This window comes from Urocitellus parryii, chromosome 5 (genome assembly GCF_045843805.1).
Source record: "Urocitellus parryii isolate mUroPar1 chromosome 5, mUroPar1.hap1, whole genome shotgun sequence".
NCBI lineage: Eukaryota > Metazoa > Chordata > Mammalia > Rodentia > Sciuridae > Urocitellus > Urocitellus parryii.
The window spans coordinates 106,851,892-106,871,786 of record NC_135535.1 but is presented as its reverse complement, the minus strand read 5'-3'; the positions used below and the strand labels follow the sequence as shown (position 1 = coordinate 106,871,786).

General features: G+C 38.4%; 1 protein-coding gene and 2 pseudogenes across 1 annotated transcript in view; 1 reads left to right on the top strand and 2 right to left on the bottom strand.

Annotated features, from left to right (window-relative positions):
* Positions 1-2,459: 2,459 nt before the first annotated feature.
* LOC113192981 (elongation factor 1-alpha 1 pseudogene) lies at positions 2,460-3,833 on the bottom strand (annotated as a pseudogene).
* A 1,381-nt stretch (positions 3,834-5,214) lies between these two features.
* LOC144255030 (antigen WC1.1-like) overlaps positions 5,215-19,895 on the top strand; it is a 39,116-nt gene continuing 24,435 nt past the window's right edge. The window contains exons 1-4 of the mRNA XM_077799084.1: positions 5,215-5,227; positions 5,572-5,886; positions 17,346-17,654; positions 17,750-18,067. Coding sequence (XP_077655210.1) covers positions 5,215-5,227; positions 5,572-5,886; positions 17,346-17,654; positions 17,750-18,067 — 955 coding nt within the window. The remainder of the gene's footprint in view (positions 5,228-5,571; positions 5,887-17,345; positions 17,655-17,749; positions 18,068-19,895) is intronic.
* On the bottom strand, positions 12,948-14,304 carry LOC113192983 (dnaJ homolog subfamily A member 1-like; annotated as a pseudogene).

Below are 19,895 nucleotides of genomic sequence, written 5' to 3'. Positions count from 1 at the left end.
CTATCTGAAGTGTGAGGAGTAAAGATTTGTTCCCAGGATGTAGGCTCCCTATTTACCTCTCTTATTGTTTCTTTTGCTGAGAAAAAACTTTTTAGTTTGAGTAAGTCTCATTTGTTAATTCTAGTTGTTAACTCTTGCGTTATGGGTGTCCTATTGAGGAATTTGGAGCCTGACCCCACGGTATGTAGATCGTAGCCAACTTTTTCTTCTATCAGACGCCGTGTGTCTGTTTTGATATCAAGCTCCTTGATCCATTTTGAGTTAACTTTTGTGCATGGCGAGAGAAAGAGATTCAGTTTCATTTTGATGCAAATGGATTTCCAGTTTTCCCAACACCATTTGTTGAAGATGCTATCTTTCCTCCATTGCATAATCAAATATCAAATATAAGATAGCCCCTTTATCAAATATAAGATAGTTGTAGTTTTGTGGATTGGTTTCTGTGTCCTCTATTCTGTACAATATCCTCCAAAAAATAAAATACTTGGGAATCAACCTAACAAAAGAGGTGAAAGACTTATACAATGAAAATTACAGAACCCTAAAGAAAGATATAGAAGAAGATCTTAGAAGATGGAATAATATACCCTGTTCATGGATAGGCCGAACTAATATCATCAAAATGGCGATATTACCAAAAGTTCTCTATAAGTTCAATGCAATGCCAATCAAAATCCCAACAGCATTTCTTGTAGAAATAGATAAAACAATCATGAAGTTCATATGGAATAACAAAAGACCCAGAATAGCAAAAACAATGCTAAGCAGGAAGTGTGAATCAGGTGGAATAGCGATACCAGACTTCAAACTATACTACAGAGCAATAGTAACAAAAACAGCATGGTACTGGTACCAAAACAGGCGGGTGGACCAATGGTACAGAATAGAGGATAAGTGTTGATTTTGTATTTTGCTATCTTGATGAATTCATTTATGAGATCCAGAAGTCTTCTGGTGGAGTTTTTTGGGTCTTCTAAATATAGGATTGTGTCATCAGCAAATGGAGATATTTTGAACTCATCTTTTCCTATTTGTAATCTCTAATTTCCTTCTTTTGCCTATTGCTCTGTTAGAGTTTCAAGGACTATGTTGAATAGGAGTGGTGACAGTGGTCATCCTTGACTATAGAGGACATGCTTTCAGTTTTTAGAGGAAATTCTTCCAGTTTTTCCTCATTCAGTATAATGTTGGCCTTGGGTTTGCATATATAACCTTTACAATGTAGAGGTAAATTCCTTCTATCACTAGATTTTCCAGTGTTTAGAACATGAATGGCTGCTGTACTTTGTTTTTGGCAAGATGTTTTTTCTGGATGTATTGAGATAATAATACGATTCTTGTTTTTAATAAAATCTGTTGACGTGGTGAATTACATTTACTGATTTCTGTACATTGAACCAACATTGTATCCATGGACTGAAACCCACTTGATCATGGTACAATATATTTTAAATATATTTTTGTATGCAGTTTCTCAATATTTTATTAAGAATTTTTGCAACTATGTTTATTAAGGATGTCGATCTGAAGTTTTCTTTGATGTATCTTTGTCTGGTTTTGTTATTGATAACTGGTTTTGTAGAATGGGTTTGGCAGTATTCTTTCCTTTTCTATCTTATGGACTAATTTGAAGGGAATTGGTGTTAGTTATTCTTTAAAGGTGTAGTAGAACTTGGCTGAGCTCATCTTGTCCTGGGCTTTTCCTTGTTGTAAGGCTTTTGATAGCTGCTTCAATTTCATTACTTGATATTTATCTTTTTAAGTTTTCTATGTGTTCCTGGTTCAATTTGAGTAAGTCATACATCTTTAGGAATTTGTCAGTATTATCAAGATTTTCTAGCTTATTGGAATATAAATTTGCAAAATAGTTTCTAATGATCTTCTGGATTTCTGTAGTGTATATGGTGATATATTCTTTTTCGTCTTACATTTTGTTTATTTGAGTTTTTCTTTCTTTTGATTAGTTTGGCTAAGGGTTTATCAATTTTGTTTATCCTTTAAAAAACAAACTTTTTGTTTTATTGATCTTTTGTATTTTTTAAATTCTCTGATTTTAATTATTTCCTGTCTTCTACTAATTTTGGTGTTAGTTTGTTCTTTTTCTGGGGCCTTAAGATGTAATGTTAGATTATTTATTTGTTATTGTTCTATTTTCTCTCTCTTTTTTTTCTCATTAAACTTTTGTTTTAATGGATCTCAAAATTCTGTGACAGATTTTTGGTCAAGTTGTTTCCATTAAAGAGTACTGATTTTAAAAACTAATAACTTAAAACTGCCACACACACAAAACAAGATAGTCCACAAAACATTTTCCTTTCCTTCTGAAGGTTTTACGATGCATTGTTATCATTAACCAGTCTTTTACTATTAAACTTAAATGGCCAATTGAGACAAACAGTTCTGAGACCGTTTTTTTCACCACTGTTTAAGACTGGGGTGGCAGGTATTAGGGATAATATTCATTTATCCTTCTGAGCTTTCTGAGCAGACTTGGTGACCTTGCCAGCTCCAGCAGCCTTCTTGTCTACTGCTTTGATGACACCCACAGCAACTGTCTGCCTCATATCACGAATAGCAAAACAACCCAGAGGAGGATAGTCAGAGAAACTCTCAACACACATGGGCTTTCCTGGAACCATATCAACAATGGCAGCATCACCAGATTTCAAGAATTTAGGGCCATCTTCCAGCTTCTTACTAGAATGGCGATTATTCTTTCAGCTCGGCAAACTTTCAAGCAATGTGAGCTGTGTGACAATCCAGTACAGGAGCATAGCCAGCACTGATTTGGTCTGGATGGCTCAGGATAATCACCTGAGCAGTGAAACCAGCTGCTTCCAACGATGGGTCATTTTTGCAACATTGCCATGTCGAACATCTTTGACAGACACGTTCTTGACATTGAAGCCCTCATTGTCTCCAGGAAAAGCTTTACTCAGAGCTTTATGGTACATTTCAACAGATTTTACTTCAGTTGTGACATTGACTGTAGCAAAGGTGACCACCATGCCAGGCTTGAGAACACCAGTCTCCACTCGGCCCACAGGGACAGTACCAATACCATCAATTCTGTAGACATCCTGGAGGGGCAGACGCAAAGACTTGTCATTTGGATGAGTTGGTGGCAGGATGCAATCTAAAGCTTCAAGCAATGTGGTTCCACTGGCACTGCCATCTTTAAGGGTAACTTTCCATCCCTTGAATTAAGGCATATTAGCACTTGGCTCCAACATGTTGTCACCATTCCAACCAGAAATTGGCACAAATGCTATTGTGTCAGGGTTGTAGCCAATTTTCTTAATGTAGTTGCTGACTTCCTTAACGATTTCCTTATATCTCTTCTGACTGTAGGGTGGCTCAGTGGAATCCATTTTGTTAACACCAACTATTAGTTGTTTCACACCCAGTGTGTAGGCCAGAAGGGCATGCTCACGGATCTGCCCATTCTTGGAGATGCCAGCTTCAAATTCATCAACACCAGCAGCAACAATCAGTACAGCACAGTCAACCTGAGATGTGCCTGTAATCATGTTTTTGATAAAGTCTCTGTGTCCTGGGGCATCAATGATAGTCACGTAATACTTGCTGGTCTCAAATTTCCACAGGGAGATGTCAATGGTGATACCAAGCTCACATTCAGCTTTCAGTTTATCCAAGACCCAGGCATACTTGAAGGAGACCTTTCCCATCTCAGTAGCTTCCTTCTCAAATTTTTCAAAGGTTCTTTTGTGGATCCCACCACATTTGTAGATCAGATGGCCAGTAGTGGTAGACTTGCCCAAATCTATGTGTCCAATGACAATGATGTTGATGAGAGTCTTTTCCTTTCCCATTTTGGTTTTGATTTAGCGGTGGTTTTCACAACACCTAAGTTCTGGTGGAAAACCCAATGCGAAAAAGCTCATTCTATTCTCTTAATGTATGAGCTCCATGCTATGAACTCTACTCTTAGAACTACCTTAATTCTATCCCAGAAATTTTGATATGTTGTATCTGTAGTCTTATTTACTTCTAAGAATTTAAAAAATTTCTCTCTTGATTTCTTTTGCTATTATTCATCATTCAAAAGTGTACAACTTAATCTCCGTGTATTAGAATGGTTTCTGTCATTTATCACTGATGTCTAATTTCATTCATTGTGATCTGATAGAATACAAGATATTATCTCGATATTTTACAATCATCTTAAGGTTCAACTAACAGTGCATCCCACTCAAACTCAGTCACATTGTTATTGATAGGATTTAGGCCTTCATGGGTTGTTGAACTGAGAACAGTTCCTTACTGGCTGTTGGCTAGAGACCTCATTCATTTTTTTGCCACATGAATCTCTATAACACAACTCACAACATCGCAACTGGCTTCATCAGAGTAAGCAAGCAAGAAAGCAAGATAGGTCAACAAGAGAGAAGCCAGTCTTCTTTTTTATTTTGTTATAATTTTTATTAGAGCATTGTAATTATACATATAGTTGGGCTCATTCTGACAAAATCATACATGCATGGAATTTGATTCACTCCATTCCAGTCCCTGGTGTGCCTCCTCTTTTCTTCCCTTTCTTCCTTCCTCCCCCATTCACCTTCCTCTACTCTACTGATCTTCCTTTACTTTTTAATTGGTTTATTTGTGATTGGTAGTCTATCCACATACATAAAGCTGGAATTCACTGTGGTATATTTATACATGCACATAATGTGATTTTGTTAAATCTATTCCATATTCTCTCCTTTTTCCTGTCCCTCCTCCATCCCTCTCAATCACCAGAGTCTTTTTGAAGCCTAATCTCTTATGTGAAGTCTCATCATTTTTTCCAAATTCTATTTGTTAGAGTCAAGTTATTATTTCAACCCACACTCAAGGTGGGGATTACACAAGGGCATAAATACCAGGAGGCTGAAATAATTGGGGCATTTTAGAGACGACTGCTAACTACAGTCTATTTGTTTCTAAGATAAATAAGAATGCTTCCTAAGGGATTGAAGGAGAGAGAGAAGATTCTTCCACTGGCCTGATGACTGTGTGATCTGTAACTAAGATGGGGAGGCTGGACCCTTCCCAGCTTTAGACACATTTATATCCAGAGTTTTCAGAAGGTCTGTTCCCAGTGGTGTGCCTAGAGCTGGGTCCTACCAGCTAATGAGATATAATTGTGAGGTCTTTCCAACTCCATGTTTAGTGATGCCATAAATACTTAATGGCCACGTTATGGGCATTATGGCTCATGCCTGTAATTTTAGCTACTTGGGTGGCAGAAGTATCACAAGTTTGAAGTCAGCCTTGGCAACTTAGTGAGACCTGGTCTCAAAATGAAAAAAAAAAAAAAAAGGATTGGGGAAGTAGTTCAGTGGTAGAATGCCCTTGGGTTCAATTCTGAGTATCTCTCTCAAACACACACATACACACATATACACACAGCCACAGTGGGGAAATTTACACACACACACACACACACAAATCAACAAATAATAAATGTCAGGAATTATTTTTTCCCCAGAGTTAATTTTAGAATATTATCAGCATACCACATATGGTCTCCTAACCTCATGCACTGTGTCTGTGTCTGTCTTGCAGGTATGGAGCTGAGGTTGAAGAATGGAGGCCACCGCTGTGAGGGGAGAGTAGAGGTGAAGCACCTAAACAAATGGAGCAGTGTATTTAATTTCCAGTGGCACTTGAAGGAGGCAGCTGTGGTGTGCAGACAGTTGGGATGTGGAGCTGCTGTTGAGGCTCTTAGAAGGGCCCATTTTGAGTCAGGGGTTGGGCCCATTTTGTTTAAATCTTTTCGCTGTCAAGGGACAGAGCTAACTATCAAAGATTGTGCACAATTTCAATCTGACTTTAGATATCTCTCTTCCCATGGTATGGAAATTGGAGTCATCTGCTCAGGTAAGGCCTGTATGGTCTGGTGGGGATCCTGAGTAGGAACGCCTGTGTCATTCTTGGGAAGACTACGGAATATAGCACTGTTGCCTTTTGAGTATACTTGAGCCTTCTGTCACAGAGTGATTACTAGAGTGTGAGGGGCTCAAAGGAAAATAAGGGCTTACTTAGCCCTAGATAGTAAAGATTTCAGACCTGAGGGTCACTCCCCGCTTCAAATCTCTGTGATGCATCTTAAGAGGCAGGGAGGTGGAGATCACAGAGTCTAACTTGGAAGCTAGGTGATCTGTGTTGTGAAGCTGCTCTACAACTATTTACCTTAGAACATGGAGATCTCTGTCAGTCTTTTTTCCTTAGGTATTGAATGAAGCTCTGGGCCTCAGTTTCCCCTAGTGTACTTTGTAAGTATGAGGATCCCTGATTTATGGTCAGTCATGTTTTGGTAGAAGTATTCATGGTTTTGAAATAGAACTTGATAGGAATATTTAGAAGATTGGACATAAAGTCAGGTCCAAGCCCTAAGAATCCATAAAGGGTTTATTTTTTAAATATTTATTTTTTTTAGTTGTACACAATACCTTTATTTGGTTTATTTATTTTTATGTGGTGCTGAGGATCGAACCCAGGGCCTCGCATGTGCTAGGCAAGTGCTCTACCACTGAGCCACAACCCCAGCCCCCCGGCCCCCCAAGGTTTATTAAAATGCATTTGGGGTAAGTAATTCCTAAACATAATCAGAAGATTATAGGACATTCCTCATATCCTAGTCCTGCTATAAAACTTGTCTGTCTTCAGTTTCCAGAACCATAGGCAAGAGTCTAGTCTAGAGCCAGGAACTAACCCAAAGATATTAGTTCTCTTTGACTCCACGCATCTGAGCCCTGCTAAGTAGGATGGGCCTCTGGAACCCTAGCCAGGGCTTCAGGTAAAGGAGTATCTGTGTCTTTTCTGGGTTATCTTATAGGATGTAGCCAGTTTAGCTTTGTGGGTATTGTTGGTAGTGTGTTCTCAGATTTAACGTTTTAGGGAGTTATAGTAATGTCAGTTTAAAAGGGATAGTGTTTTTTCTTCTTCCTGTTCTTTTGATTTCTTGCTACATTGGCCCATTTGAGTTCCTGTAAATTTAGGCTAAAGCAAATTATGATGTGGGTTTTAGAATCTCTTAGCAACTATGAGGTGTTAATGTGGGTATACCTTCAGCAGCTGCTGAAAAGTTCTCTAAAATGTTATGGTAGTGACAAAATTTACATTCTTAGGAGATAGATGATAGATAGGAGCTGTGTGGCAGTGTTAAGAGTAAATCCCATTGTGCATTCCTTTACATGGAGACTTTTGCCAATTCTTAAATGAATCCACATTAAGTACGTCTCTCTGGTTGGACAGTTTGGGCATGGCTGGAGGAAGTAGGTCACAAGGGTTGTGCCCTTGGGGACTATATCTTGTCCTTGACCCATCCCTTCCTTGTTTTTTCCTTTTTTCTTCTTGGCTGCCGTGAGCTGTAAAGCTTTCCTCTGCAATACCCTTCTTCCATGACGTTCTGCTTCACCTGTGCCCACAACAATGAAGCCAGTTGACTAAGGATTCAAATTTCTGTAGCTATGAACCAAAATTAATTTTTCCTCCTTTAAGCTGTTTACATCAGGTATTTTGGTCACTGTGATGAAAAGCTGACTAAGACAGAAAATTGGTACCAAGAAATAGGGTCATTGCTGTGTTTCAGAAGCCTTTGGAATGGTTTGTGGGAGGAATTTGTGAAATTTTGGATCTGCAGGCTAGAGAGCCTTAGAATGTTGTATGTGGATAGAGCTTATTGAATGATTCTGGAGCGAGCTCAGAAGACCAGAATGCTAATAGGAATGAAAATAATAAAGATTGTGCTCATAAGGTTTGAGATGGAAATGAAAATTCTAGTGGGAACAGGACTAGGCTATTTGTGTTGCATTCTGCAAAAGAACTTGTCTACATTTTATCCATGTTCAGAGACTATGTGAAACTGAATTTAAAGGTGATGGATTAATTAATCTGGTGGGGAAAATTTCAGGGCAGCGAAGTATTTGAACAGTGGCATGGATATTGCTGGAAAATTTTAGCCATATTTAAAAGGAGAATTGGGAGCAAAAAGCAGATTGGAAAGATTTGGAAAATTTGCCGTTTGGTCAGAAAAGTGGGTATAAAATTTGGGCCAAGGAAGTTGTGGTTGCTGAGGAGATTAGAGCCATTGAAATGAAAGGATTACTTTGCACCAAGACAATGAGAAAGAAGCCTGAGGTTATCTAGACATCATACCCATGGAATGCTCAAGGGCCTATGTTGGGGTTTAAGTGTGCAGAGTTTAGCTCCCTCAGCCTGACACTTTGCAAAGAGATGTGGCTGTGATTTAGGTCAGTTGAGGCAAACCTCAGCTAGGAGGAGGAAAAGTTCTCTTCTCCTTATCACAATTCACAAGTTCTGCATGGTTTGGCCTAGAGGAAGAAGCTTCCTGCATACTGGACCTGGGAACAGTACATTCGGGCATTAGATAATGTCTACAAAGAACTTTGGGAGGGTACTTACCAAATGAACAGGAACAATCTGAATTTAGCTCTGTGTACCTGCTGAGACATGATATTTGGGCAATGTGGATGAAGTGTTACTGAAGAATTGCTTGCTTTGTTAGAAGAAAAATATAAAAGAAACTTGCAAATAAACCTCAGCATGCAGTTGCAATTGCTGCCTTGGTTCTGCATCCCCTGTGTCCCGGTGATTTCGCGACCCTTACACCCAGGGACCTGAACGCACTAGACATTCACAGGCCTAGAAATGAAAGTTCATTTGAAAGACTTTACTTTGAGAAGAGAACACTGGGTCACCCTGCTTGCACAGGCTGCATTGGAAGATGTTTCTGTAGGAATATTTCATCCATGCTCAGCCACTCAGGCACTCAGAGACCACTGCAGCCATGCCCAGGGGGACCTGGACACTGCTTGGGTTGGCAGTGGATTATTATTCATATGGTGTTGGTTTTTCAGGCATGAAGAATGCAAGAGTTATGGGATCATGGAAGCTTCCACCAAGATTTCAAAGGAAACATTGTGAGGCCAGACAGTGTGTCCCAGGGTCAGAATCCCTGCAGGCAGCCCCAAAGAGGGTGATGCATGAAGCTATGAAAGTGAAGCTGTAATGGAGATCCTAGGGTGTTAGCAATTCCAGGAATGAGGAATATCTGCTCAAGAAAGCTATAAAGAACAAGCAGAGCCAGCCCAAAGGAGAGGCCTGTGGACTGCAACCAACAGGGCCAAGGGTGGCAAAGTTGGTTAAATCCCTTGGGACTCACATCTTGCCACCGGCTGCTCCAGATGCCAGATGTGGAGCTACAGGATTTATTGTTTGCCTTGTTGACTTTTATCTTGCTTTGGTAGCATCCCTTCCTTGACTCCATTTCTTTCTTTGGAATGGTTGAAGGTATTACCCTTTGATTTTTTTTTTGTGTGTAAAGTATCCTGACATTTCTTTTTTCTTTTCTTTTTATTTGTTCTTTTTAGTTATATTTGACAGTAGACTGTATATTGGCAGATCATATATACATGGAGTATAACTTCACATTTTTGTGATTTTACCTGATTTGGAGTTTCTCTGGTAGTGTGTTCATATATGAACACAGGAAAGTTATGTCTGATTCATTCTATTGTCTTTCTCATTCCCATCCCCACTTTCCCTTCAATTTCCCCTATCTAATACAGTGAACCTCCACTTCTCTTCCCTTGCCATCTATTGTGAGTTAGTGTGTGCATATCAGAGAGAAAATTTGGCCTTTTTCTTTTTTTTTTTTCGGGATTGGCTTATTTCACTTAGCATGATGGTCTTCAGTTCCATCCATTTACTAGAAGATGCCATAATTTCATTCTTCTTTATGGCTGAGTAATATTCCAAATGTATATTCATCTGTTGAAGGGCTCCTAGTTTGGTTCCATAGCTTAGCTATTGTGAATTGTGCTGCTGTAAACATTGATGTGGCTGAGTCACTATAGTATGCTGATTTTAAGTCCTTTGGGTATATGCCAAAGAGTGGGATAGTTGGGTCAAATGGTGGTTCCATTCCAAGTTTTCTGTGGAATCTCCATATTGCTTTACATAATTGCACCAATTTGCAGTCTCACCAGCAATAATGTATGAGTGAACCTTTTCACCAACATTCATTGTTACTTGTATTCTTGATAATTGCCATTCTGACTGGAGTTAGATGAACTAAATCTCTGTGTAGTTTTAACTTGCATTTCTCTAATTGCTAGTGATGTTGAACATTTTTATGTATTTATTGACAGATCATATTTATTTTTCTGTGAAGTGTCTGTTCAGTTCCTTTGCCCATTTATTGATTGAGTTATTTATTTATTTACTTTTTGTGTTAAGGTTTTTGAGTTCTTTATGTACCCTGGAGATTAATGTTCTGTCTGAGGTGCAGATTGGTTTAATTTTTACTGGGAGATCATAGATAAGAGCTTGTCTTGAGTCATAGAGGAGATTTTGGATTTGGATTTTTGAGAAATGCTAGAACTACTAAGACTATGGGGACTCTTGGAAATGGCCTGAATTTTGCATTGTGAGATGAACATGAGTGTTTTGGGGCCAAGGGTAGAATATTTTGTTTGGATCTGGAATGCCCCCAAAATTTCATGTGTTGAAAATTTGACCCACAATGTGACAGTTCCAGAGGTATGACTTTTGGAAGTCATTAGCTTGTAAGAGTTTGAACCTTATCAATGGATTAATCCACTGGTGGATTAATAATTTGAATGGACAACTGGGAGGAAACTGTAGGTGGTGTATTATGGAGGAAGTAGGTCAGTGGGGGTTGTGCCCTTGACTATCATACCTTGTCCCTGGCCTCTCTCCCTTTCTGCTTCTTAGCTACCATGAGCTGCAGAAGTTTTCCTCTGGAATGTGAGAGAAATTGTCCCCTGAAGGTGTGAACAAGGGAGGGGATGAGCAATTACAGAGAAGCATGAGACACTGTCTTGAGAACTTTGGGGAGAAATGCAGATGGTGACATGTCTGTGGAAGCTATTGTGTCAGTAGTAATTGTCATGTCAGTGGAAGCTACTGCATCTCACCACCTCCACAACTGACCTCTGCAACTTTCTGAGAATATTGGCATTGACTTTATCTTTGTCTTCCAGATCTCACCCAAATTCCTTTTAGTGGCAAAATCTACCTGGAAAATAATTCTGGGATACTGAGACACATAATTCTGTAGAGAGGTGGTATTGATGCCAAGGAGACAGAAACTAGTACAGTAGAGGGAGTAATAAGTTCATATGACAGGAACAGTTTTGAGCAGAACTGGTTTTAGAGACTTTAGACAATCATGGCCATCATTTCTCTTTCTTGCTTTTTGCTGGGTAGGATTAAGTTTCTATGATTGGATCCCATCAGAAACACAGGGGGCTAGGGCTGTAGCTCAGTGGCAGAGTGCTTGTCTAGCATGTGTGAGGCACTGGGTTTGATACTCAGCACCCCCTAAAAATAGAGACATGTTGTCCATATGTCCAACTACAACTACAAAAAAAAAGAAAGAAAAAAAAAAGAAGCACAGTTAGTAAGCAGATTGTTAGAAGATGAGGTAGAGTGATTTTGATGAGTCAAAAACCAAAACAGCAAAACTTCTTCCCAAACTCCCTTAACCCCCCATAACTTATCTCAGAATTTCTATTATGTTTGCTTTTAACAAAGACCATTTTTTCAACTTAACAATGTATCAAAATTATTTTGGCATAAAATAGATTTTAAATTAGATTAAAAATGGTTGCTTGAAAACCAATTTCTTGTATATATAACTGTCTAAAGGAACTTAAATATGATGTATAAGTATAATGCTCTAATAAAAATGATTACATTATATTCAAATCTAGAGAAGTAATAATTATTTGGCAACTCCTTTACTGAAGATTGAAACAAACTTCATGTTTCTCATAGCATAGAAGTTAGCAGTACAAATTCTGGAAGACAAGCTGCTTGGTTTCTTTCTAGATATGTAACCTGGGGAAAAATTATTTGTTATCTGTCATATGATAGGAAAATAATATTATTTTATTTTGGCATATAGAATTTTATATTTGGAGAGGGAAAAATGTTTTAAAAGATGTATATTATTCAAATAATTAAAATAATTTTTGCATAGATTATATCTCCCCCACTTTTTTTTGTAGTATTTGGGATGAACCTAGGGGTGCTCTACAACTGAGATACACTATTAGCCCCTTTAAAATTTTTTTGAGACAGGGTCTTTCTAAGTTGTGGCTGGCCTTGAACTTGAATGTATAATTTAGCTTGTGGTATCAGTGAAAGAAATGATACCTTTCTAAAAAAGGGGTTTATCATAATATACTGCTTCTTAGGAGTTGGCACTTGTAAACTTGCATTCCCTTCTGTTGTGTTATCTCTTAAAAAACTGTTTCTTCTTTAAAGATGATTATCTTAAAAGATCATAGCAGGAATGGAAACCTGACTAACATACATCATTGGAAATACAATTTATGGTCAGGTGCAGTGGCACATGCCTGTAATTCCTGCAACTCAGGAGGCTGAGGCAGGAGTATCTCAAGTTCAAGGTCAGCCTCAACAACTTAGTAAGACCCTGTCTCAAAATAAAAAAAAATTAAAGGGGCTGGCAGTGTATCTCAGTTGTAGAGCACCTCTGGGTTCATCTCTAGTATTGAAAAAAAAGGAGGGGGGTATAATCTATGCAAAATTTTTAAATTAATTTTTAAATCTCTTGAAATATGTTTGTCTAAGTTTGTCCATGTGCACAGTTGAAATCAATTACAAGGTATGGCCTAACAGATGCTAGGGTAACTTTAAAAAATAGTTTTTTATAAATATTAAACAACTTCTTGCACAACAAAGTCATTATACATATAAGGCAAACTCAGAGCTTTTATACTTGCGTTTATTTTTCCTTTAATTTTTAAAACACTACTATAATTGAATATTAAAACAAAACAATAAGAAGTGTAAGAATATTTTGTAGTCCTTCACTCATTCACTACTGCATATAAAATGCCTGCAGTAGGTGTTATTTACTGGCCCTTTTAAGAGGTCTTACACTGAACACCACCTCTGCCATGTTGTTCATCATAGTCATATGCTTCTCCATTATAATGGCACCATCTTTCCTGATTGGGATCAAAGTCTACCAGTTTTATAGGATCCATTTCATCAGTCTCTTCTACTTCCTTCCTCTCAAGTAGGAGTTTTTCTAGCAGAGTTTGTCAGGAAAGAGAAAGCCATTTTCAGAAAAGTTTACCTTAAACTTGATGACTAAGCAACCTTTTTCATATGGTCCATGATAAATTGACATACCTTTATTTAGCACACACTTTATATCTCCATACTTAACAATCTGATCTGGATGAGAGGTGAAGACTATGGTTTGATTATGAAGAGTGGATATTGGCTTCTGGAAGCCACCTGGTGCTTCAACCAGCTGTAGTCCATACACATGAAAAGGTCTTCTCCTTGTCCAGTAAAAATAGCAGGATCGGGGCTGGGATTGTAGCTCATTGGTAAAGTGTTTGCTTACCATGTGTGAGGCACTGGGTTCAATCCTCAGTGCCATATAAATTAAATAAATAAAATAAAGGTATAGTGCCCAAGTACAACTAAAAATTAAAAAAAATCTATTACCCCCCCCAAAAAAAAACTAGAATGGTCCTTCAGATCTTACAAAATGATAATATCTCCTGTTTCCAGTCTTGGCTCTTGGTCTCCTTCACTATGGAATGTTATCTTCTATCCATCTTTCATACTTTTGTCAATATGAACCTTCTAGAATCTTCTCTCCAACTATCTTCTGTTGCGGCTTTGACCTCTATCTTTAGGACTGATCTGTTCCCCATGGCCCTGGGGCTCATGCACACAGAGTGGATTTGCTGAACCATTCCAGGTCCTAAGTGATGAATTCTTATTTGCATTCCAGTACCTTGGTAGTTGGGACAGCACTCTATTGCTCCTTTCTTGTCACCTTGGCCTTCACACTTGTCACAAATCACATTCTTTTGCAGAGCCAGTTCTTTTGTTGCACCATTATTAAATCTTCTAATGTTACTGAGAGCTGATACACAACAAAATTACCTCTCCTTTCTCTCTGCATCCTTCCTCCTCCTCCTCCAAAAGCCATATCAAAGATGTCCATGGGGAAGCCAAAAACCACCATCTGCTCCACCCTCCTTAATTGCCTGTTCTCCTCCTTTGTCATATAATTCCCTTTTCTTGGCATCAGAGAGAACTTCATAAGCTTGAAAAATCCTTCAAAATTTTTCTCCTTCATTTGGATTCTTATCAGGATGTTATTTCAAGGCCAGTTTCCTATAAGCCTTTTTCAATTCTTCCTAGGTGCCATTGGGTTTGACCCCCCAAAACATCATAGTATGTGGTTTCATTCACCATTTTCTACAGCTGGGGAGTGGGCTGGGACTGGTGAGGGGGAGTGGGATTTTGTGCAGCTTCGGCAGCTGCCCCTTCTCTGCTCTCATCAAATGTTTTGAAAATTTCCAGAAATGTTTTCTCTGGCTCATAATTTTGGAAGTTTTAGTTCACGGTTGGTTATGTTATTGATTTTGGTTTGTGGCAAGGCAGTATAACATGGTGGGAATACGTGTCAGAGGAAGCTGCTTACATTGTGGTAGACAGGAAGTGCAGGGGCCAGGGGGCCAGTATCCCTTCTAGGGCATGCCCTGGACAACCTAACTTCCTTCCATTAAGCCCTGTCTCTTAAAGGTTCCACTACTGCCCAATAGTATCACTAGCTGGGCCATTGGGGACACTTATCCAAAACAAAGCATGGTGAATTCATACTTAAGATTGTCAGTTCTGGGCTGGGGTTGTGGCTCAGTGGTAGAGCACTTGCCTCTCATATATGGGGCACTGGGTTGATCCTCAGCACCACATAAAGAAATAAAATAAAGGTATTGTGTCTACCTACAACTAAAAATTTTAAAAAAATATTGTCAGTTCTCATAATAATCAAATATGTTTATCCTTTTACAGTTATATATTTCAGTTATCAGCTGGTAATTTTCCAGTAATTTTATTTCTTTTCTTATTTAGATATGTCTAATTTTAATATAATCAAATATATCCATCTATTACTTTGTGATTTCAATTTTGTCAGAACATTTGGAAACCCATACCCTGCTTTAATAGTTGTAAAATATTCATCCATATTTTCTTTAAAAACTGATGACTAATTTTCACTTTTAAACTTTGATTCATTTAGAATTAATTTTGGTTTGGTCAGCTTTGGTGAGGGTGGGATCTAACTTCAATTTTTCTAAATGGACTCTTAGTTGTTAATAGTCATTTCTTTTAGAAACTTTGCTGTCATACTTGCCTCAAAGTTTTCATACCTATACAGTCACAGTCCTTTACCAGAAAGCACTCTAGCATATGCACAGATAATCATGAGTTTGCTCAGAAACCAGGAGATTGTGCTGTGTGAAAAATTTTACTCTTTTTATTGTTACTGTTACCTTTCATTCTTTTCAAAATATGTTTCTTGGGTCTCTCTCTCTCTCTCTCTCTCTCTCTCTATATATATATATATATATATACACACACACACACACACACACACACACACACACACATACATATATCCTTTAATTTCAAAACTTCCAGCAATCATACTTTTACTTGTCTCTCATCCCACCCAATTTTTTTCTTCTTATTTTCAAGGTGCTGGAGACTGAACCCTGGGCCTTGCACATGCTAGACAAGCACTATACCAGTAGTTGCTACAGTTGAACTTCTATCACTGTTGCTTCTCACTTTTTAATCTTCTTTTCCAAGCATCTGTATCTATTTTTGTGTGTGTGTGATGCTGAGTTCCTCAGGGCCTTGTTCATGTGAGGCCAGCACTCTACCAACTGAGCTATATCCCCAGCCCACATCTGTATCTTTTTTTATACCTTTATTTTATTTATTTATTTTTATGTGGTGCTGAGGATCAAACCCAGGGTCTCACATGTGTGAGGTAAGCACTCTACCGCTGAGTCACAACCCCAGACCGACTGTATCTTTTAAGATTGTTTTTATCTTGTTTTAAGTTGAAGAAATGGGAAAGGGTGGAAAGGGGTAGTTATTAGAAAAAAGGAGTAGAGGGTGATGGAATGTGTTAAAAATGTATTTGACAAGTATTTTTAACTAAGTATTTATGTCTTTCATCCATACTGAGACTTTTAAAAGAAATTTTATTGATACATTATCATTTTACATAATAGTGGTATTTTTTATGTCATATTGATACATGCACATAACTTGATCAATCTCATTCCCCAGTACCTTTTCTTTTTCCGTCCCTCCTCCTTCTTCTCTCCTCAATCAGCTTCTTCTACTCTACTGGTCTCCCTTCTATTATAATTGTTATTATTTTGATTAATGCCATATAATTATATAGACAAGCAGGATTCATTTTTTTGTGGTGTATTGAGGCTTTTGCAAAGTGGATTTTACAAATTATAAATGATTTATTTACATTCTGCTATATTCGAGCCCCCCCCCCCCCTGCAGTGCACAGGTTTAATGTGAAAACTCAAATACTAGAGAGGTACACAGAGAGCATAATGATTGGATTAAAGCCAATCACTATCATTCCTTAGCAATTGCTAAGATTCCTGTATCTCAGAAGAAAAACTCCTAGGGTTAAACTATCATCAAACTCAATGGTCTAGTATATTCCCAGTGAGAACTCATTCTCTCTAGGTTCATTGATCAATCCCAGGGTTTCAACAGAGATAGCTAGGACCACTAGCACGCTTTCTTCTCAATATCCAGACTCATCTGTGTGCAACTTTTTCCCCCACTTACTTCATTTAAGAAGTTCATGGAATTTTTTTTTGCCATGAAAAATTATCTAAGAATGGAATGTAAAACCGTAAAAATGGACTAGCTATAATATTCATATTTCTTACCTTGAGTCATCAGTCTGTCTATAGTTGGATATGCATTCATAGATCCAGGACTCATGAGTTTTCCTTGTCCTCAGTCACTTGAAGACTGGCTTCTGGGAAAGAAAGCTGAGCTAAAGTTGAGCTCCAGAAGTCTCAGGATGGCTTTAAAACCTTGTCTTACTGATAGGTCTCTTCCCTCTTGTATACTGATTTCTTTTTACCTCTGAATTTTTTCCATATCTTTGCATACAAGTTTGAAAGCCCATCAATTGTGCAGTTTCCTTGGATCCTGCAGGTTTAGGTCCCTAGAAAAGAAATTCTCTTTTCTGACCAACCCCTAATTTTATGTTCCTAGGAGTCAGCCATTCCAAATGATTTCTCTTCAGATGCTTGCCCATGGAGGTCCCATTCTGAAACCAACTTTTGAATCCGTTCCTGAGATACTGTCCATGGGAAAAGAAAAATTTCATACCATTGCCTTTTACATGTTGCTTCCAAATTCCAAGACAGACATTTACTTGTTTGTTTTCTCTCCCTTAGGATTTGTGCGTCTGTTTGGAGGACATGGACCTTGCTCTGGGCGAGTGGAAGTGAATTCTGGAGGAGGATGGACTCTACTATCTGATGGGAATTTCACATTATCCACAGCCCAGGTCATCTGTGCAGAGCTGGGGTGTGGCAAGGCTGCATCTGTCCTGGGGAACCTGCCCTTCAGAGAGGACAGTGAACAGGTCTGGGCTGAAGAGTTCCACTGTGAGGAGCAGGAGCCTGATCTCTGGTTCTGCCCCAGAGTACCCTGTCCTGGAGGCAACTGCCCTCACAGAGGGGCTGTACATATTATCTGCTCAGGTGAGACCCACAGCAGGACTTTAACTTCTCTGCACATTCTGTTCAGGTAAAAAAAAATGTCTGAGGTTTGCTGAAATCCTGTCTTCTCCTGTCAGAATACACAGAAGTCAGGCTCATGAAAAATGGCAGCTCTCAGTGTGAGGGTCAAGTGGAAATGAAGACCTCTGGAGGCTGGAGAACACTCTGTGCCTCCCACTGGAATATGGCCAATGCCAATGTAGTTTGCCGTCAGCTGGGCTGTGGAGTTGCCATCTCCACCCCAAAGGGAGCATACTTTGTGGAAGGAGGAGATGAGATCTGGAGAGACCGATTTCACTGCTTAGGGTCTGAGTCCTTCCTGTGGAACTGCCCTGTGACTTCCCTGGGTGTTCCTGCCTGTGCCCATGGAAACACAGCCTCTGTGGTCTGCTCAGGTAAGAGAAATTAGGGTTGAATGGTACTCAGTTTGCTCATTGAGTGACATGTTTCTAAGAGCAGAGAGCATGGAGAACAGACATCAAAAGTGAGACATTCTGTGGTGAAATGTGGTTCTTCTACTGATCGTATGTATTTCAGTTCAAGTCAAGGAGTGTAAAGAGTGATGATATCTTTTAAAAAATTATTACTTAAGTACAATTCATAGAGAAAAGTATAGAATCAATAATTGTATGACTTGATGAATCAAAATAGAATGTACTCAGTCATGTGACTCCAATCTCAATTAACAAAGAACATTAACCAGCTCCAGAAGCTACCTTCACACCCACCAATTACTAAACCCCCTGGTAGGAAACCACTCTCCTGATTTGCATTGCCATATAATATTTTAAATGTTTTGTAAAATCATGCAATTTTTTTTTCATGTCTAACTTCTTTGAACCATTATTATGTTTGTGATTCGTCTATAGTTGTGTTGATGGAAGTGCTTCTTCATTCACTTTGTTGATAGAAGTGCTTCTTCATTCACTATTATGCTGTGTAGTGTTCCACTGAATGACCACATGGCTGCATGTTGATCCATTCAACTAATGATGGAAATTTAAGTTTTTTTTTTCCAATTCTTGACCATTAAAAATAGTGATGTTACAAATAGTCATGACTCAATGACTCTTGGTGCAAGTATATATGTATTTATTGTACATATTTGACACTTGGCCTTTTGTTTTCACTTTGTTAATGGTGTTTGTGGGTGAGCCAAATTATTTTAACATCTCATCAACTCTTTCTTGTAACCATAGAACTTCTTATGGCCTTTAAAAGAAAATTGTCTGTCCCAAGATTCTGAGTAATTTCTTGTACAGTTATTTTTATTTCTCATATAATTATATAATCTTTCTAAAACTGTTTTTTTTTTTTGATATCAGGAGTTGAAACCAAGGGAACTTAACCACTGAATCACATCCCCAGTCTGTTTTTCTGTATTTTTCAAATTTAGAGACAGGGTCTCACTGAGTTGCTTAGATCCTTGTTAAGTTGCTGAGGCTGGCTTTGAATTCATGATCCTCCTGCCTCAGCCTCCAAACTGCTGGGATTACAGGCGTTTGCCACCATGCCTGGCTAAAGTTGAATTTTTAGCAAGATGGAAATACAATTTCATAGACTCAGGACTCTTTCCTGAAAAGACTGGTTCTGCATTGCATTGCCACCTCTGTCACATACAGAGTACAGACATGCCTGAGTATTTCCAGATGCCATTCTGTATCATTGTTTCAGTGTTTATCTTGCACCAAGACCACACTACCATAATCATTATGACCTTTGATATCAGGAGTTGAAACCAGGGGCACTTAACCACTGAGCCAAATCCCCAGCCCTTTTTTCTGTATTTTTCAAATTTAGAGACAGGGTCTTACTGAGTTGCTTAGGTCCTTGTTAAGTTGCTGAGGCTGACTTTGAATTCATGATCCTACAAATACAAATCTTGACATAGTAAATTTGAATTAAAATAACAGCTCCAACTTTGCTGGTTTTCTTCCCATTCTTGGTCTTTTCCAAATAGAGTACATTTTGAATTAAGTTTGTCATTTTCCATCAAAAAAAGCATAACGATAGTTTGAGGTTTGATTTTTAATCTAAAGGTAAATTTGAGAGTAATTTGCTTTGACAATATGGAGTTTTTCAATTCATCTATGTGTTGTTTGTGTCCATTTATTTACATCCTTAATTTTTTGGAGATTTTTTACATCATTGATTAGATTTTCTCCCGGGTCTTCTGTCTTTTTTTTGTTTGTTTGTTTTTGTGAGTACTCCAGCTTTTCAGTT